At 44.2% G+C, this 21,612-nt stretch overlaps 1 protein-coding gene across 7 annotated transcripts in view; it reads left to right on the top strand.

The window, feature by feature from the left end:
- The window catches only part of TPK1 (thiamin pyrophosphokinase 1), a 321,965-nt gene that overhangs the window by 219,650 nt on the left and 80,703 nt on the right, over positions 1-21,612 (top strand). For all 7 annotated transcript variants that reach the window (XM_066627433.1, XM_066627430.1, XM_066627431.1 and 4 more), the window contains one exon: positions 1,338-1,484. In XM_066627433.1, coding sequence (XP_066483530.1) covers positions 1,338-1,484 — 147 coding nt within the window. The remainder of the gene's footprint in view (positions 1-1,337; positions 1,485-21,612) is intronic.

Below are 21,612 nucleotides of genomic sequence, written 5' to 3'. Positions count from 1 at the left end.
GGGTATTGAGAACAAAACGGTTAGTATTATAATGCCATTGTACAAATCGATGGTAAGGCCACACCTGGAGTATTGTGTCCAGTTCTGGTCGCCGCATCTCAAAAAAGACATAGTGGAAATGGAAAAGGTGCAAAAGAGAGCGACTAAGATGATTACGGGGCTGGGGCACCTTCCTTATGAGGAAAGGCTACGGCGTTTGGGCCTCTTCAGCCTAGAAAAGAGACGCCTGAGGGGGGACATGATTGAGACATACAAAATTATGCAGGGGATGGACAGAGTGGATAGGGAGATGCTCTTTACACTCTCACATAATACCAGAACCAGGGGACATTCACTAAAATTGAGTGTTGGGCGGGTTAGGACAGACAAAAGAAAATATTTCTTTACTCAGCGCGTGGTCGGTCTGTGGAACTCCTTGCCACAGGATGTGGTGCTGGCGTCTAGCCTAGACGCCTTTAAAAGGGGATTGGACGAGTTTCTGGAGGAAAAATCCATTATGGGGTACAAGCGATGATGTGTATGCGCAACCTCCTGATTTTAGGAATGGGTTAAGTCAGAATGCCAGATGTAGGGGAGAGCACCAGGATGAGGTCTCTTGTTATCTGGTGTGCTCCCTGGGGCATTTGGTGGGCCGCTGTGAGATACAGGAAGCTGGACTAGATGGGCCTATGGCCTGATCCAGTGGGGCTGTTCTTATGTTCTTATGTTCTTATGTAACTGTTTCCTCTTCCTCATTCCCCCACCCATGAGAATAAAATTTGCTACAATATATGCTAACCCATCCTGGCCTCAACTCTTTAGTCATGCTAACACTGTACAGATGTGTGTAGGGGGGAGGGAGAGAGAGAACACTATTTACTGCAAATACAAGAAATCTTGGGAGGTGATAATTTAGGTTAATCTGGCAATTCTTTCTGCAGGTTTCTATTCATCTCCCAAATATTCTCTCAGCTGCAAAATATATAAAACTCTCTCTCTCTCTCTCAAATTTTACTATAATATATATTAACTGTATATATAGTTAATCAAATCATTAACAGCCCTATCCTATGCATGTCTACTCAGAAGTAAGTCCCATTAGAATCAATGGGGCTTACTCCCAGGAAAGTGTGGATAGGATTGGGCTGTAAATGCCTTATCTCGATAATCAAGTGATAAATGGCTTATCATTGGGTAAGCTCTTCAACAGCATCTTAACGCTTAATTTCTGTATTTCCACCTGTTGTTCTTATTTTAATTTGATGGCATAAAAACAGGAGAGATGCTTTCTTGTCTTTGCCAATCACACCCTAAAATTCTGCTGCCTTTTCATAATTGGCTGTTTGTATTTCTTTTAGATTGACATGATTGTGACTTTGGGTGGACTTGGAGGTCGCTTTGACCAAATCATGGCATCTGTGGAGACGCTCTTCCATGCCACTAAGATAACCCCTTTTCCCATCATCGTCATTCAGGAATGTTCCCTGATCTACCTCCTTCAACCAGTAAGTAAAATGAAGCACAATTTTGTCAGACCGTTAAAGGTCTGATCCTGTGCAGCAGGTACAATTAAAAATTTTTTGCTTTCCTGTGTGTGCAGCATTGTTTGTATGATTTCTGAATCTGTTTTATGTATGGATGTGTTTTTATGGCTTTGCAGTATAAACTCAGTATGTTTATGATAAATCTTTTAACTTGCAAAAAAAAAAGTTGCCTTCAAGTAGGAGTTACGACTGTTACATTTGGAAAATCAATATGTATGTTCAAATGCAGCAAACATTGTTTCTGTTGAGGTTTACAATGTAGTTATTGATTGAGAAATAAAAGGGAAAGGGCATGATCCTGCTAAAGTCAAGGTATCTTAAATTCCATTCATTTCAGTGCAAGTGGATATAAGCACATGTTTAATTTTTCTGCTGAAACCAGTTACATAAAAAACCTTTAACTCTGGCTGGATTGGGTCCATATTGCATTATGCAGCCTTTCCCATGCACTCCTTAATCTAAAATCAAAGGCTAAGGCCAATCACAGTTTCTTTTTTGATTAAGTTTTCTTACAGCCCAATTCTATGGTGCCCTTATATGGCCAGAGCTAGCATTCTGGTGGCTTCATCAGTCCACCATCAGCCTGGAACCAGTAATTCAGTTCAGGGGGCAGGAGGGAGACACGAGAGGGCAGAATGGGGGAGGAACAAAGACTGAAAAGGGGTGATATTGTGGCACCATAGAGATCTTATCCCCCTTCCAGGCTTCAGTTTCACCTTTGCAGTTCCACTTCAATTCATCTCGTGTCCAGGTCCACCTTCGCACCTTGATCCACCTTCCCAGGTCCACTCAGACTTACCCCAACAGAATTGCTGACACAGGTCAAAGTAGACTCATTCCAGTGCTGGAGGCTTATCTGGAGATCTCGGAGACTGCCCTCCTGTAGGATAAGCACATGATCCAGTGGCATGTCTGCATCTGTGCGAAGTGGGGGAAGGATAAGGTTCTCAAATACCATAGGTGACTTATTTACACAGATTCAAATCTAGTTTAATCATAAGTGGCACAGGGCGTGGAAGTTTGGAACACACTTTGCATAGGATAGAAACTGGAAGCTAGACAGATACTGTCAGAGGGAAGTATGCATTCTCCCCCCCTCCTCCCCCAAGTTCCTCACCACAGAAACCCCTATGGTAACTTGAATGAAATTTCATTTTTCTAGAATATAAAGCTATTCTCTGTGGACCTGCTTCCTTTTATGATGAGGCTCGGAGCATTGATATGACATGTAGCAATACTTTTTTTATTCAGAAATCAAGTATGTGGGACAAAGTCCAGTCCTCCCACCCACCCACCCCGCCCTCTACATATGTGTTGCCCCTTCTATGACAGCACTATGTTTCTGTTTTTTTTTTTTCCTGGTGCTACTCCTGTCCCTAGCAGTATTACAGTCAGGTCTTCTTCCTTGCTTGCTTTTCCTGCATTCTGCTACTTCCATATCTGGGTAGTAAAAATTGCTTCAAAGCCCCATGAGGAATGTTCAGTAATGTGCACTAGATTGGCATTGTCTTGTACTGTGGACTGCTTGTAGCAGTGACACACCGGTCAAAAAGGCTTAGTATCACTGTGGCCCAAATCCTAACCAACTTTCCAGCACTGGCATAGCTGTGCCAATGGGACGTGTGCTGCATCCTGCAGTTGGGTGGCCTCCTCAAAGTAAAGGAATGCTTGTTCCCTTACTCAGAGCTGCATTGCCCCGATGTTGGTGCTGGAAAGTGGGTTAGGATTGTACCCTGTGTTAAACACATTTTTGAGGCATGTTGCAATACCCTTGTTTTCTCCCATTGGCAAAAATCCATTGATTATATAATGGAAAAAAACTGGCTGCCTCTGTCCCATCCCTGAGGAATGTTATCCACTTTGTCCCTTTGCCCCTGTCACCATACAAGAAATGACCAGGATAAAATACTGAAATCTAGAAGTAAAATCTGTTCTATTAACTTATGAGACCCTCAAGGTCTAGGAGAGATGCTGTACAGAGAAACTCATTTATCATTACAACAACAAACCTGTGTTATCATTATACGCATAGCTGAAAAACTAGAAACATTTTTTAATGTATAAATGAAGGTCTGGAGGATAATTCTGAGGCTGTTTGAAATTAGAGAGTCGTTTACATGTAACCGGCTTGTATGCTGACTGATACTGTAAATTAATTTTAGATGACTTTGGGAAAGAACGGTGAGAACCTGGTGAAGCATTTCGACAACTTGGAAATGCCCAGTTCAGTACATTAGATGTTTGCTTTCATTATATGGTTGCACTAAAGCATCTAAATGGTTTTTGAAATAGCAGAGTTAAAGTTTGTGCAGAGATCATTTGAAGCAATAATGAAACCACTAACAATTTTGCCAATTCGCACTGCCTCATTATTAATAATTGTGCTCTGTGTACTGCTGTTTAACTTCACAATGCCAGGTGCCTACTTTGTCTAGCTGAAAGTTACTCATTTACTTTAATATGTTTTGAAATGTGCTGATAAGGAGCCTTCAAGGTAGTATCATGGCCATCTTTTCTTTTGTTCCTCATAATTATCCTTGCGCTTTTTAGAAGGAAAAAAAAGTGCTTCTGACCCTCGTTATTTATGGAATGAACCACAAAAGTGTGACTGGATATCATTTATTGATTGAAATTGGCAACTAGTCTAAATGACAGTTGCAAGAGAGAACAACAGTGTCAACATATGTTGCTGTGGAAGAGCAAGAGGCATACAGGCCCAAATCTTAACTCACTTTCCCACATTGACACAGGTCTGCCAATGGGGCATGTGCTCATCTTGCAGTTGGGTGGCAGGCCTCCTCTAGGTAAGGGAATGTTTGTCGCCTTACCTTGGAGCTGCATTGCGTTTAACTTGGTGCTAGGAAGTTGGTTAGGATTGCGTCCACACCTACCTAGCTAAACACAGTTTACCAGCCCACCAAAGGCTAAAAAAAATGTTGCTGCCTGCCTGGCACTGTAGAAACTATGTTGTGGTATGTGTCTCAAGTTGTGTGAGTCACAATTTGTGCGATTGTGATGCAAATATATCAGTGACAAAAGGGGGCTTCTGACAGCAAAGTAGTGGTAAGTGGGCTGCTATCTGGAAGACAATTTAAAAGCAGGTCGATGCGTAGGCAATATAGGAAGAAGTGTGGCTATAGATCAGGCCTGTGCAACCTATAACCTTCCAAGCTTGAATAGTCTGCCAGCCATGGGTTGTGCTTGACAATTCCCCTGTTTTGCAATCCCAGTCAGTCATCAAAGCCAGTATGTTTATTACTCCCTTTCAAACATCTGAACATCATGAACAGGAGTCATGCCATCCCAATGCAAATTGTTCCCTATTTGTTGAGAGGAGGGAAGCTTAGGGAAGCTTTTGTGAGGACAGTTTTCTTTGCAGGGAAGAAAGCATATGGGACTTCTGCTTAATCTTTTACTGTATCAGGTTGGGATCGGTGGGGGAAGAAGACAGCCAATAGAGCACTCTCTCATCAGCGCTTTGATCCTCTTCCGACTGGGGAGAGATGGAGGAAAGTGCCATTGTTTATATGACCTTATCAGTGCCCACTCAGAAGTAAGTTCCATTATTTCAAGGGGGCTTACTCCCAGAAAGGTGTTTTTAGGATTGCAGCCCAAGTCATTTAGCAGAGAGGCACAAATGAGAGTGATTCAGGGGAGGATGACATTGAAATATCTTTGTCTCTTTGTGTGAGTGTGGGTGTGAAAGGGGGTAGGTGAAGGGGTGCCTGCTTTTGGGCATGATCCTTTGCCTGTTTATCTGTAAGCCCCAAGGAGTGGCCAGGAGCTTGCTGCTGTGGAAGTGGGTCAACCCTGTGCGCACTGGTGCAGAAAATTAACAGCATGTGAAACCTGCTGTCACTAGCAACAGAAGGACATTGCTGCCATCAGAAGGGCAAACCCTCAGTGGGAAGCTCCCAATCCCTCAGGTGCTGCTGGGATATATGTGGGCACAGGAAGTCTGTCAAAGGATGACTGGCAATGCCAGAAGAGGGACCTGCACAGCCTTTGCCCAAAAGAAAGCCCTGGTTTGCAGTGAATGTGTGGTCGCAAATGCTTTGTCTGTTGAAACTCACAGATATGACTCACAGATGTATTTTCTCATAGGATAGCTGCATGTCTGGTTTGGGCCTTATTTATGATATAATTTATGTGCACACAAAACACAATTTTGACATAGAGGCTCATACCAACAAGTGACTTCCCACATGTGAAATCTGTTATAATACAGTTGTGTCATCAGCCTAATCATTTGAGGTTCTCTAGACTAGTGGTTCTCAAACTTTTAGCACCAGGGCCCACTTTTTAGAATGAGAATCAGTCAGGACCCACTGAAAGTGATGTTGTGACTGGAAGTGACATCATTTAGCAGGAAAATTTTTATCAATCCTAGGCTGCAATCCTACTCTTACCCAGGAGTAAGTTCCATTGACTATCATTTTAAAAGCATATACATAGTAGCCTGTTCAAAGTACAGATCTGTCACATTTCCCCAAATGCAGTCACATACCAACTGGTAGCATCAAGTCTAATATATTAAAAATAAAATATTGAAATAAATGAGGACCCACCTGAAATAAATGAGGACCCATCTAATGGTTCCTGACCCACAGTTTGAGAAACACTGCTCTAGACATATTGCTTATAATGTGATAAAACAGTTATCAGGCAGCACCTTTTCAGATTGCAGGTTGGAAATCACATGGTTTCTTACCTCACCCCAAAAGAAAACCATAAATATAGAACTGTACATCAGGGAGAAGGCTAGATTAGAACCCTTGTCCACAGTATATGTTTTTTGTTTGTTTTTTTGAAAGTTGTTGTTGGCCTCCTTCAGTCTCAGAAGACTGTGGTATTGCGCTCTGAATGGTGGTTCTGGAACAAAGTGTCCTCTCCAGTGCGCAAAGCCTGGGTAAAGTAGATATGGAGGATAGGCTGTTACCCATGCAGCAAATCCCCCCCCCTCTCCACGTTGCTGAAATGGTCCAATGGAAAGGCAGAAGCCAATGTGGTTGGTTCCAGCGGCGTCGCAGGAGTTGCCAGAACATGACTGTGTTCAGCCATGAACTGCCTCAGGGACTCCGGCTCCGAATTTTGCCTCGAGGTTGACTCCTGAAGCCTTTTCCATAACTGAATGTAGCCACAAGGCAGTGGAGGTTTGGGATCAGAGTTTTCCTTCTCTCAGATGAGTTGCCTTCCCAGGCTAACGAGTCCCATCTACCCGGTGGCTGTTTAGTCGCCTCTTATGACAAGTACAGCCAAACTGAGGGCCTATTCTTATCCCCAGCCCCCAGGGGGTACTTGGGGGTACTTTTTGAAAGTACAGGGAGTATAAATATGGTGGGGTTGGAGCATTCAGTCAATCCACTCCTCACCTACTGTGTAAAATGGAACAGTCTAGGAACAGTTGTACCTTGCGATGAACTGCTTGTCCAGAGAACCCCTTTGAATCAGCCCTCCGAAATCATCCTGAAATGTTCTGTTGCAAGTCTCCTTAATGGGTGGCAGGGGGCAGGGGGTTTCCCACTATTTCTCTTCTACTGCACAAGGAAGGAAATTCAGAAAAAGCAATTTGCTTATACCAATGACATTCCATTTTAAAACTTCAGCAGGGGACATTTTCTCTGACAGAATTCTCAGTGCACTCAGCCACTTAGGTTAAAAATTTAAAAAAGCAGAATTATGTGATAACAGCTTTGCTAAATAATAATTTCAGTAATATTCTGATAAAAATGTATCATTAATAAGGCAGAATTGTTCTTTATGAGCAAGACGCCTTACGTAATAATCTGTACCCTTTTACATTCACAATTCCACTGATGTCAATTACCATTAGGCTAAACCTCCTTTGAAGACAATGAGTCCCTGCAGAGCCATGTTTATCATTGCTCACTGTGGCCAGAATGAATGGCTTGAAGTTTCACATACATACTTTCTCATTTTCTGCCACTGTGCTTCTCGAGAGTGCAGAAACATTAGGCTCTGTACACTGGGCATAAATTATCTTTTATCTGTGAATTTTACGGCAGTTTGTAATGCAAGGTGCTGGGATTTATGACCGAGAAATAAGAAGATGTCCAAGAGTTAATGGGGCATGGGTAGTACATTATACTGAGCTGACTTCAGTGTAACCCATGTAAGGTTTCAACAGCATGGGGAAAGAAGAAGATATTTCTACTTGCGCATTGAAAATCCATTATGGAATTTTTTTTTTTTTTTGTCAGTTGTCAAATGCTACAGAAAGGATGTATGAATGTTTTGGTAACCTTTTTCTTCCATACGGTTTGACTTGGAACATGTTTCCACCATATCCGCACAACTCTCGTTCTGAGTTATGTACTCCATTCCTTCCTTGCGCAATGCTTGCATGTGAGCTGTGGCTTTAAAAGTCTCTAGTTCAAATCTCACCGCAGGCACACACTCACTCAGTGGCTGCTGTTCTTTCAGCACGCACACAACCGTTCCTTTTTTCCACTACATTTCCATCCTATTCTTCTCTAAGGAGCTCAGAGGGTACAGCCCTCCTTAGGCTTGGCCCAAGCCTTCTCAGTTCATGAGGCAGTGTGAACACATGCTGCATCCCTTATCAGGTGATGCACCAGCCCCTGCTCCTCTTGCTCCCTGGATTGGAAAGGGGGAGAAATAAGTGTGGCGGAAAGGAGATGTTCTATTCCACCACTCCTCCACCCTTTCACTTGTCCCCCATTCACTTCCATGGTCACCATTCACCTACACTGAGGGTAAGTGGGTACATTGTTAAGCAGGAAGACTAAATCAACTGACCATCCCTGATGACCTTCCACCACTTAATGGTGGGCTTCTCTAATAGTGGGCATCTCCTATTGAGGTTCTGGCCTTTCCTATCTCCATACATAGTCCTGTCCAGAGTTCTGTCCCTTAATCACACTAAAGCAGGACAGAAATGTTGGGAACTAATTTTAACTGTAAAGATGCTTTTTTTTTTTTTTTTAACTTTCATTGGCTTTCCAAGGACCCACTTCATATTTAAGTTTTTTGTTTTGTTTTTTCAGATCTCTGCCTTGGCAAAGAAGCCAGATTTTTTTGCCAACTGTGAGCACTTGGGATGTATGTTTATAAGGATAATAAAGATTACAATGCAAACACATAATTTACATGCCAGTAAGAGAGGTTTTCCCCTGCTGCAGCTCTTCTTCCTGAGGACGCAATCCCTTGTTCAGCTTTAAAAGCAGCTTACTGACTCCTCGGGGGTGGAATTGCTGCAGAGAAAATTTTGTGTGCACATTTCCCTTGCTTGTGCATAAATCCAGTGGTGTGACTAAGGGGGGCCAGGGGTTACACTGCCACAGATACCACTCCTTGAGGAGTACCAACCCGCACCCCTGACAGCAGATCCCTGATTTTGTTAAACTGTAATTTGTAATGAGTGCATTCTAATTATATAGCCATGACCATTTCAGATGGGGTGCCGTACTCTGTGGTAGAGCATCTAGTTTGTATGCAGAAAATTCCAGGTTCAATCTCTGCTGTTTTCAGGAGAGGCTGGAAAAGACCCCCATCCAAAACCCTGGAGGACTGTTGCAGTAAATGTACGTGATTCTGAACTAGATGGAACATTGGTCTAAGCAAATTTCTGGCAGCATCCTGTGTACCAAATATTTCTATTTATGATATGTGGCTATAGTTACAAAATGTATTAGATGGATCACAGACTTGCCAAATGACACCTGCAAGAATGCAGCAAACTCCTCTCCCAGTAAAATTAGATGTTTGGTTTGCACAATAGTATTCATCATTCCCCCCCACAGTCCAACCTCCTTCCCTTCCCCCCGGGCTCACCCCCACAGCAGCATTCAGAGATGCGTGGAAGAGGCTTAGAACAAATTCCATGCACATTTCACCCAGGAAATGAAGAACCATTTTAACTTGTTTCATTATAAATCTAATAATGTGTTTCCAAGAAACAAACATGTATTTTTGCAGAGGATGTTATTAAACATAATGCTGTAACAGTTTTGTATAGAGGAATAAAATGGATGGTTAGAAAGGCAGTCCTTGAGTACAGTCATAAGTCATGCAGGAGCTGAAGCTTACACCACTCTTTCCTAGCTGATCTAAGAAAAACAACACAATGCTATCAACTACTTATTAGGCACTTCCTCATTTAAATGATTTCTGGCCCAATCCTATTAGGGCCTTATGCTGCTAGAACGAGTGTTCTGACACCATAAGACCTTTACAGCTATTGCAAAGTGCAACATGCCATTCCACATGGCCTGGCGACCACCACAAGTAGCAAGCAACTGGGTCCACACACCAGCAACCCATCTATGTCCCCCAGTGGTGGTAGGTCAATTAAGGGTGTAGAAGGGAGGTGGGGAGGGTGAGGAATGGGACTGAGATCTAGGTGGAGAGGAGGGCGGGTTGAAACCAGGAAGGGGGCAGTATCAGCAGTAGTCCTGTCGCTGGTATCCTATCCCCCTTTCCAACCTCGATCCACCTTCCCAGGTCCACTTGGATTTGTACCAGCAAAGTCGCTGGCACAGGTCCAAATTGGACCATTCCAGTGGTGAGGGCTTACCCTCATGGAAAGGAATAAATATAAGCTTACTTAGAGGAGACCTTCAGAGTCTGAAACTCCCCCACAGGATATAGTATGTATCCTTTTGGACTGGCTTCATCAACACGCACGGACTTAATGTGGGATTTGACTGTTCCTTTATCATATTAAGCAATGCCTGTGGAGTTTTTAGAAAAAAGCTACATTTTATCATATTTAAATTTCAGACTATAGTGTGACAAGATAGTGTAAGTGATGGCCTTTGGTACAGATTACAAGACTGGTTTGCAATGTTTGTATGTTAAGATTACCAGACCAGGAATCGAGAAGCCTAAGGTTTCCAAGGCTGACCTTGGAGATGTCACAAGATTGTCAGCCCCTGAAAAATGGGGTTGAAATCTAGTATCAAGGCAGGAGGCCATCAACAGCCCTCAGATAGCTTGAGATTAACCTTTGCCTCCTGTCCACTGGAGAAATAGGGTCATTTCTTTTTGCAAATTGGCGATCTTTTTCTACATCCAGGGAACCCTTTCACAACAGATGTTGAGGATCTCTTGCTTGTTGCAGAGGATTCTGGGTCATGTTCTAGGCAGGCTACATGCTCAATTCATGTGAGCCATTGACCTGGCCTTTGGAGACTTAGGACCCGATCCTGTTCAGGTTGCACCAGCCGTGCACCAGTGCACAGTGTCTACGCTGAGCCAGTGCTGGGGGGAGGATGGGGAACCATCGCCGGAGCTTCAAGTGAGCACCAGGCGGCGGAACGGTAAGTCTGGGCAGGGAGAAGGCATTCTGGTGCAGGAGGAGGGTGGGGGGAGGGAGCAGGGCAGGAGGGGGGCAGAGATAGCAGCAGGCCCTGCTGCCATATCCTAATCCCCCTCCTGGCCCAGGAGACTTGACATGGGTCTCCTCGAATCTGCTCCTGCTCAGTAGTGTAAGCTCCCTTACCCCGAGTAACCCCGGCACTGCTTCTCAGCCACATGGGATGCAGCAGTAGCGTGTGCTGGGAAACACAGGAGTGGACTGTTACTGTTGCTCTCCATGACCTGTGAGAATATGACCTAGAACACATTGTGTGTGTTTGTATGCTGGGTCACCCCCTCCCACAGCCTCCCTGCCCCCGTTACCCACCCCTTGTCACCCAGTTTTGCCCCCTCCCCACCCAGTTCCACCCTCCTGCACTGCTCTGCCAGATGGCCAGCAATCCAGTCCTCCCATTGGTAGTCCAGCAACACACTAGTTCGCACACTGCCAAGAGTGCTTTTATGAATGCCGTTTGCCTGTCAGCACTGGTGAAACACTAGTTCTGCCAGCGTGCAGTGCCCATAGATTGGGCTGTATGTTCTCTTAGACTTATCCGTAGTAAATATGCATAGGATTACAGCCTTTGTTTAATATGCTATCATCTTTTTGTCTGAACACAACAGGCATTAGTTCTGCATGGATAAATCCCTTTAATGAAGAAACAAAGCACAGAATTGCAGCCCTAATCAGTAGTGTTGATTTCATCTCCTGTCTTGAGAAATAGCTTCCCTTGCCTTTCAAGATTGTTTTCTCCTTAATAATTTGTTGTTTTGTTCTGATCAGGTTGGAATTTGACAGATTGGCCAAGTAACAAAAGAAGGGGTAATGGTGGCATTTTAAGGCATGCAGCCAGGAGTCAGGTGCTAAACGCTTCACTTGCTTGAGCATCTCTGCCTGAAATATTTGTATTGGCAACCTTCAGTCTCGAAAGACTATGGTATCGCGCTCTGAAAGGTGGTTCTGGCACAGCGTCTAGTGTGGCTGAAAAGGCCAATCCGGGAGTGACAATCCCTTCCACACCGGGAGCAAGTGCAGTCTGTCCCTGGTCTGTCTCCCTGGCTATGGGCCTTCCTTCTTTGCCTCTTAGCCTCAGACTGTTGGCAAAGTGTCTCTTCAAACTGGGAAAGGCCATGCTGCACAGCCTGCCTCCAAGTGGGCCGCTCAGAGGCCAGGGTTTCCCACTTGTTGAGGTCCATCCCTAAGGATGGAATAGCTGCCTCCATTTTTCTCCTGGCTGGGGTTACTTCTTAACTTGAAGCTCCAGCAGGTTCAACAACTTAGGAGAATGGGGGTGATGGGGGGGGACTGCCCATGCGGGGAAGGGGTGAGCGTCCTGCTTCCCACTACTCCAGTACACCTCACTCCACTTCATGTAGGAATTAGCAGTAACCTAATTCTAACACATTGGTCTGCCTGTGTCTTTCTTAGCCCCAAATCCCATCTCCCTGATCTCCCTAAAGCAAGACTGTGCCATAATCAATTCATAATAAGAACAATTTCTTTGTTTACAAGACCTCAGGTGTTAACACCCTGCAGTACTTCCTGTATAGTGAGTGGGAGAGAATTACTCAGTTCTTGAGTCCCAGAGAAGGATTTTCTTCATGGGAAAACAGGAAATTCCCTTAAACTGAATCAGTCAATGAATCCATCTCCAGTACTGTCATCTGATCTGACAGCAGCTCTCCAAGGTTTCAGCCAATGATCTTGTCAGTCCTATCTAGAGATGCCAGAGCAGAGACTGAGCCTGGAATTTTCCATATACAACATGTGAGCTCTTCCACTGAGCTACAGTCCCATCTCTAATAATGCATGACACAGAGAGGTGGAAAAATGTAGTATATCATGTATATTAGTCTGTTTGCAGTAACGAAAGGTCACTGCGAGTACTTCTATTAAAAAACAACTATAACATACGGCAGGTAGTCACTGTAAAATGCCATTGCATCAGTTGTTCACCAGCACAAGAAATACCACTCATGTATCTCTTAAAATTATCAACTAATTTGGTGATTAATGCTGTGCTGAATGGACAAATATCTGCAAAGAGGTAACAAATTTTCTGGCCCTCAATAAAATTTGGTAATTGACAAATAGGCTCTTGTAAGAATCAGGAAAACTTAGTGGATAGGCATGGAACAGGGAAACATGGTCAGGCCTTCTAGGTAAAATAATATGAGCCAAGTCTTTCTCCTTTGGAAAACGGTGGATGTTTCTTTTGCTACAACTGAGATTTGGCCTCCAAGAGTGTATTTGAGTTGCTGTGCCAGATAATTATATGCCAGGCTGTTCCAATCAAGCTGTGTCTGACTTCATGCCAATAATTTCAAAGTCATTATCTACAGTGTTTATGTAGGAGCTTGTTTAACTTCAGCATCCACAGCTCACTGATTAACATCCGTGGACCGTATATCATGGTAATCATTATATGGCGGAAAATTGTTTGCTGCTTAACTCAAAAGAGAAGTTTCTGTCGCTTTACTTTGAATTGCACATGGGAGTAATAATTTGGTGCATCTTTTGAAAATGTTCAGTTAATTTGTAGGGGGGAAAATACTCTCCCAGGGGGAGATTTCAAGTGATTCATGTTAGGAAAAGTTACAATCCAGTCCTATCCCACGCCAGCGCACAGGACACAGGGCTACTGGTGCAGCAGCTACTGAATAATGTGTGCCAGCACATTAACTTATCTCTCGGCCGGCTGAGAGAGATAAGTTAAAGGAAAACTTTACTCCAGCTGCTACCTGGTCCTGTTTGGGACCAGATCTTTTTCTGGTACGTATGAAGACCCTGCTTCCCTGGACCTCCCAATACCTTATAAGACATTTTTAAAAGTCACTTCAAGTTTCACAGTTTGTTTTTTTCACTGCTGTGGACAGACATGAGAGGCCTCTGCTGGGCTCACCCTATAGAGACGAGGGGAGAGGAGTTACCTTTGCCTCCAGAGGCTAGTGGGGAGGCGTTCACCTGTATCCATGGTTTCACTTAACTGCATGGGGGAACAAAACCCCCATGAATACAGGGGGCACTTCTCTACTTCCTGCTGCAAAGCACAATTACCCTCCTCAGTCCCTCAAAGTTCACAGTCCAGCCTATTCAATGCAGACCACCTTAAGGACTCTGCTAAAATATATCAGCAGAACAAAGAACTCCAGAAAGTTTCAGCAAGTGAAAGAAGCTGATAGTACAGGTGTGCACCACTTAACAACAGGGGCATGTTCTTGGATCCCTGTTGTTACAAGATTAGGTCTTTAAATGAACCTTCAGCCCAATCTAGTGTCTTTGTTGTGTAAACAGACACTCCCTGCCAGACATTCCTTGGCTGCTCAGGCTACTAGAGACCAATTGCCTCTTCTTTGCATTAAGAGCCTCTTTGTTATGTAAACAGATACTCTGCTGGAGCTTATGGGAAACCTGATTGCTTCATTAAGAGCCTCTTTGTTGTGCTTTGACCACTGGCTTATATGCTGTTGTTAAACAATGCACACCTGTATAGGAGAAATTAAAGGCAATGAAAAAGCCCTACCTTTTTCAGAAGGAATTTCCATATCCTGAGCTACACCAGTGGTCTAGCACTGCTTCTTCTGCTTGGCTTCTTCTGTTTGGCAACAACTCTTCAGGACTGAGTCTTGGATCTTCAACATGCAAAACTCTATTGTTCTACCCTGAAAGCTAAAACTCCTCCATGTTAGCTAGTCAGATTCTGAACATGACCAATAAAATCTCTCACAAAAACCCTTGACTTCCAACGAGCGGACTTCCCTCAAATGAGGAGGCTGGTTAGAAGGAGGTTGAAAGGGAAGGTAAAAAGAGTCCAATCTCTCCAGAGTGCATGGAGGCTGCTTAAAACAGCAGTAATAGAGGCCCAGCAAAGGTGTATACCACAAAGAAAGAAGGGTTCCACTAAATCTAGGAGGGTGTCCGCATGGCTAACGAGCCAAGTTAGAGAGGCTGTAAAAGGCAAGGAAGCTTCCTTCCATAAATGGAAGTCTTGCCCTAATGAGGATAATAGAAAGGAACATAAATTGTGGCAAAAGAAATGTAAGAAGGTTATATGGGAGGCCAAGCGAGACTATGAGGAACGCATGGCCAGCAACATTAAGGGGAATAATAAAAGCTTCTTCAAATATGTTAGAAGCAGGAAACCCACCAGAGAAGCGGTTGGCCATCTGGATGGTGAGGGAGGGACCGGTGTTTTTCAACCTCTTCATAAATGACCTGGAGATAGGGTTGAGCAGTGAGGTGGCTAAGTTTGCAGATGACACCAAACTTTTCTGAGTGGTGAAGACCTGAAGTGATTGTGAGGAGCTCCAGAAGGATCTCTGCAGATTGGCAGAATGATCATGTGCATGTAAGGTCATGCACATTGGGGCAAAACATCAAAACTTTAGATATAGGCTGATGGGTTCTGAGCTGTCTGTGACAGGTCAGGAGAGAGATCTTGCGGTGGTGGTGGACAGTTCGATGAAAGTGTCAACCCAGTGTGCAGCGGCAGTAAAGAAGGCCAATTCTATGCTTGGGATCATTAGAAAAGGTATTGAGAACAAAACGGCTAATATTATAATGCCGTTGTACAAATCGATGGTAAGGCCACACCTGGAGTATTGTGTCCAGTTCTGGTCTCTGCATCTCAAAAAAGACATAGTGGAAATGGAAAAGGTGCAAAAGAGAGCAACTAAGATGGTTACTGGGCTGGGGCACCTTCCTTATGAGGAAAGGCTATGGCGTTTGGGCCTCTTCAGCCTAGAAAAGAGACACCTGAGGGGGGACATGATTGAGACATACAAAATTATGCAGGGGATGGACAGAGTGTATAGAGAGATGCTCTTTACACTCTCACATAACACCAGAACCAGGGGACATCCACTAAAATTGAGTGTTGGGAGAGTTAGAACAGACAAAAGAAAATATTTCTTTACTCAGCATGTGGTTGGTCTGAGGAACTCCTTGCCACAGGATGTGGTGATGGCGTCTGGCCTGGATGCCTTTAAAAGGGGATTGGACAAGTTTCTGGAGAAAAAATGCATTATGGGTTACAAGCCATGATGCGTATGTGCAATCTCCTGATTTTTAGAAATGGGCTGTGTCAGAATGCCAGATGCAAGGGAGGGCACTAGGATGAGGTCTCTTGTTATCTGGTGTGCTCCCTGGGGCATTTGGTGGGCCGCTGTGAGATACAGGAAGCTGGACTTGATGGGCCTATGGCCTGATCCAGTGGGGCTGTTCTTATGTTCTTATGTTCTTATGACCAATAAAACTTGCCAAAAACATTTCACCAGAAATGAAAGAAGCTGATGGTTTTGGATGTTATGTTCCAAGCTCTTTAAACAAAAGTAACAAAATAAAAATAAACAAAAAATGGTGCCAGGAGATCTGAAAGCAGGATCCGCCCTAAGGAGTGTTAAAAGCAGGAATTCTAAGAGAAAAAAATATCCTATTTTTAACTTTGGAAGTTTTGGTAATTAATGTAAGACCCCCAAAAGAAAGTTTAACCATGAAATTCAAGGAATCCTTTGATGAGGTGCTTGTTTGGTTGCTCAAGGCCAGTTGGTAATGTCTGATGAGTTCTGAGGTCTTTCTTTCACTCCTTGTTCTTTAGCACAGGGTTGAAAAAAATGTTTTTTTGCCAGTTTCTTTGATGAAAATTGCCTGAGGAAAATAGAATGCAAATCAGAAACAGTCCGAGTTTTATGCAGTGGGTGTGAATGTTGCAAAGACTGCAGAGAGGAAAAGAAAGAAAGGCTCTAACAATAACATTTTCTATGAGAACAAAACTACACATGTGATGTGTAGCCTTTTCTTTTCCCAAATGTACTGTATTTTTCACTGCAGCAAAAGGACCCCAGTGAAGTTTTCACACCAGGCGGCGGGGTAGAGAGGGAGAGAGATGCATTTCCCAAATAATTGGGATTCCCAAATAATTGATTTACTTAAAATACAGTCTCTGAGACTTCAGTGGCTTAGGATTAAAGGTTTCCCATTTTCTACTTTGAACAAGACTCTTGAAGTAAATGATATAGCTCTTTTTTCATTGCTTGAATAACTTATGTGAAGTTTATCTTAACAGTCATCTTTGACCAACTATGTGGATCAGATTCTACTGTTCCTCATCTAGTGTTGTACTACACAACCAGGAAGCCAGGAAATATTGCTGAAAAAAGCTGGCACTTTTTACTCCAGCAAGTCACTATGTTCATAGTGTGAAACAATCAATGCGAACCGTACTGCCCATGGTGTTACTGCTGCAGTCACCATTAGCTGGGTGTAAAGGATCCCTGTGAAGAGATGCACTCTGGGCATACAGACTTTCAGGGATCACATATGCTGTTGCTCATAGTTCAGAAGTACATGAAGCATTCTTGGAAAATGGAGGCACTTTTCCTTCTATGGTGCTGTTTAAAGTGGTAAATCATCTATGCGTACTATACAACACAACACGCCTAATACCCGCAACAAAATGTGTATGAGCTGATGGGACCTGGCAGGGACAGCCTTGCCGTGAAGCAACCTGAAATGGATGCATGAAGAGGCGCCCATATCTGCCACCTTCTCCAACCTGCCGCTCTACTGTGTTCTTCCAAGTTGCTGGGCACAAGTCAGAAGAGGATCACAGTAGCTGCAGCCTCTGGGAGAAGGAAGAAATTTGCCATGGTAGCACCAAGTAGGTGGGGAGAAGTGATTTTGAACCTATTTCCCCCTCCCTTTTCTCTACATACCAGCAGCATGGTGTGCAGCCATGCCACTTCTGTTTGCAATGTTAGAAGTGGTGAAGGTGGTGAACCTAGTCTGCACCACTTCCATTCATTGCAAACAAGTGACGCGGGGCAAGGAGGCTGCACACCACACTCTTTGTCAGTAAAGGGAAGGGGAGATCAAGGCATACTGCTCTTTCCTCTGCCTGCCTTTTCCTCTCTTCCTTGGGGTGTGTATTTGGGTGATACAGGGGTATGTTTCACCCCTGGAACCAGGGGAAAAAGAACTCTGTTCGTGTGCTTCAGAACTCAGATGTACAAATGCAGTACATCAAATTTCTTTTGAACATCCCTGCAAATATGCTGTAAGGTGCATGCACTTAAAGCTCCCAATGCCATGCATTTATAAACAAACAAACAAACAAACAATGAAGCTATCTAGGTAAAAGATGCACTAAGAGCCCATATCATTCCCTTGCCATCCAATGGCAGCAAGGCTCCTGCAACAGTAATGACTGCTGTAAAGCAGTCAGCACCTATCACAAAAGGCACTCCAACAGCACATGAGTTAGTGTGCTCCCTGGCCTCCATAACGCAAGGCCCACGCCAGAGACTATCCGCTCCGGCAGCAGCCCCTTTGCCCACTTTTTCTCCTTGGACTTGCACTGACAAACTTACTGGCGCAAGTTCAAGGCAACCCAGTGCAGGTAAGGAGGCTTATGCAGGGGTGAGGGGTTTTTAAATCCCCTCTCCCCCCTGCCCCCCATAGAATGCGGTGTTCACCAGTTTGGCATTGCTGCAGTGGTGGTGAGGGGAGAATAAGATTGAGCTGTAATTTTTTTTTTTTTAACAAAGTAGGAAAAATAAATCTGGTCTTTCCGGGTCTTCTCCCAGCAGAAGGTAGTTATTTAGGATATTATGCACCAGGATTGTAGCATATATTGAAGCGACAATGATATGAATGAGAATTACAGTTTTGCAGAACTTGCAGTTTACCCATTTGGGCTTATGCAGAAGTGCCAACTGACAGCCCAATCCTAGGCATGTCTACTCAAAAGTAAGTCCCATCAGAGTCAATGGGGCTTACTCCAAGGAAAGGGTGGATAGGACTGGGCTGTAACTTGGGTCTTTCTCACCTCTTTGCTCAATCTCTTCTCTGGTTCCAGTCAGCACAGTTATGTCCTGGTGTGCAAATTACAGACGCTTTCTTTCTAATTTGTAACAGTCTATAAATTTAACATTAAATAACAGGGCCCCTATATGAGGACAGTAATACTCTGACAGCCGTCTAATCGCGTTACAAAAATGTGCAACACACGGGCAGCATTTAAAATATGAAAGGAAAGAACATGAGGCAGGAACAATTTAACTTTGAAACAGTTACAACCACCAGGTCTGTTCCTCCCCTATAATCTTGAACCCTCTAACTTTCTTCAAAAGGCACATCAAATAAGTGTGTATATGTATGAAAAAAAGCCCACAGTGGGTATGCAATTTTAATGAGCGGTTTGCTCATGAATGTGTTTGAAATCCATGTGACAGAGAAGCAGGAGCTGGAGCATTGCTCTGCAAGTCAATAGAATAGACAAAGGCTGCTATGCACCACAGGTGGGAGGCCAGCTCCAAAACTGAGAGTCTCCCTGCTTTATTTGAATAGAGGCCAAGCACTCCAGTGTGTTGGCACCCCAGCGCTTTCAGCGGTGGCAGGGAAACGTGGAATTCCAAAAGCCTCTCACACAGAGTTCATTGTTAGATCCCAAGAGTTCTGGGCCGTGCAAACTAGTCATTTGCATGTACAGATGTGGCACCAGCAAGGGACATGATGTGCCAGCAGTGCTTGATGGTGCTCTTGTGCAGGCCCTGTTTGTTCCAAGAACAAGTCCTCTTGGGATTTTTCCCAGTGCTGCAAACAGCTATGCTTGGTTCTGTTCTACAGTGTAACTTGAGTAACAAGACAGGGCTTCATCCTATGGTTTCCTAGGTTCATTAAAAAAAAAAATTCTCAGTAAGCAGGAATCAATCAGGCTTTATTTTTAAATCTTGTATCCCATTTTTCTACCCAAAATGACTCTCAAGATCAGGGTGACCAGTTACAATGGAGGACAGAGTGCCTACACCTTTAACCGTTGTACAGAAGAGGGAATTTTGGCAGGCGCAGCTGAACATGGAAGGGTTTTTTAAGCTGCATCTGCCCAAATTCTCTCTTCTCTCTTCTATACAATGGTTAAAGGCAGTGGTATTCAGACTGCCCCAGCCTTAGGGCCCTGGCCTCTGCCCCCTTAAGGGAATCACGTCGCTAATGGGGCTACAGGGACTGGGATGTACTCACCAGTCCCTGCAGCAGCATCCTGGGGGTGCGGGAAGTGGAGCAGTTTTGCGGAAGTGGAGCATGATCGCTCCACTTTCACTTTCTGCAGGCTGGGGAGCCGTGCAGATGCTCGCGCAGGGCTCCCCGCACCCCCAGGACGCTGCTGCAGGACTGGTGAGTACATCCCAGTCCCTGCAGCCCCCCCCCCCGAGCGAACCAATCCTAGGGAATGCGTCATTGCCTTCCCCTTGCACACGCTGCCTCCCTCCCCTCCCCTGCAAGCACTTACTGCGGCTTTTAAACTCCCAGAGAGTTTGAAAATCACAGGTGAAAGGTATAGGTACTCTGTTCTCGATTGTATCTGGTCACCCTGCTCAAGATACCAAAGAGAGCTAGTGTAGCATATTGGCTAACAAACTAAGCTACAAAATGAGATTTGCCCCTATTTCAATCTTATCTATGTCACGATCCCACAAGGTGGCTCTTGGCAAGCAAGCCGTCATCTCCCCAGCTGCAATACAGGGATAATAATACATTTACAGCTCAATCCTACTGAAGCTGAATACTGTTGGCATCCTTGCAAAACAGAATCCCATATCCTCAGTTCACACAGGCAGATCTGGTAGATCATCTGATGGATCAATGGTGTCCAATGCTGAGAAGTTGAAAAGAATTAAACTTTCTGTCATTTTTCTGGATGTAGCATGTTGGTCAAAGTTTGCCTTAGTCAACTGGGGCTACTCCAGAACGTTTAATCTTCACATGGCGCATTTTGGCACCTGGGGCAGAAAATCCAAATTACATTTGGACCCTGGGCAGAAGTACAACAAATTAATTTGTTTAATTAAAACAAAGACAACTTTGGGCCCAATCTTATCCAACTTTCCAGTGCCGATGCAGCTGCAACGGAGCTCTGAGGTAAGAGAACAAAGGTTCCCTTACCTTGAGGAGACCTCCATGACTGCACCCCCACCTCAGTAGGCAGTGCATGCCCTGTTAGCACCACTGCATCAGTGCCTGATAGGATTGGGCCCTTTGTCACTTATACCAGGGCAGTTAAGGCTGCAGATGGCAGGGGAGGGGTTCACATTATTGAATTTTTCATATAAAAATAAATGTTCACTGAAGATAGAAAGCAGGCATACCGGGGAGAAAACTAGTTTAGAACCGTTTTCTTTGACATCTGCTTTTCTATATTCAGGTTTCTTTGTTTTGGTCTGGAACAGAATTCAGTCCTATGAACTGTAATCTGAAGTGCTATTGCCCCTTTTGAGAACTCGACTTCTGTAACTGATAGAAGATCAGATAAAATCTTTAAAGATCTGTGGCAGCAACTGTTACCCTGCACATGCCTGATCTTGGAAGCTAAGCAGGGTCAGGCCTGGTTAGTACTTGGATGGGAGACCGCCTGGGAATACCGGGTGCTGTAGGCTTATACCATAGTCTTTCGAGACTGAAGGTTGCCAGCCATGTTAGAATCAGTCCAAAGGAGGCAGTCTCCCTCCCCCTATCTGATGATGAAGCCAGACTGAAACAAGCCCAGAAAATCAGCTTCATCAAGAACACCCTCCACTGATTTTTTTGGATGCCTGCAAGGCTTGCTCACGTGTAATCTGTTTTGCTTTATTTTGTTTCCCTGTGCTGGATCACAAAATCATTTCTGGTAGCCTTTGGTGATCTTGTAATGTAGCACTCCAGTTCGGTAGGGATAATTCATCAGCATTATGGCTATGGAAGATGAATGAAATGCCA

The sequence above is a fragment of the Tiliqua scincoides genome, chromosome 5 (genome assembly GCF_035046505.1).
Source record: "Tiliqua scincoides isolate rTilSci1 chromosome 5, rTilSci1.hap2, whole genome shotgun sequence".
Taxonomy (NCBI): domain Eukaryota; kingdom Metazoa; phylum Chordata; class Lepidosauria; order Squamata; family Scincidae; genus Tiliqua; species Tiliqua scincoides.
The sequence above is the reverse complement of the archived record's forward strand: the minus strand, read 5'-3'. Positions and strand labels throughout refer to the sequence as shown.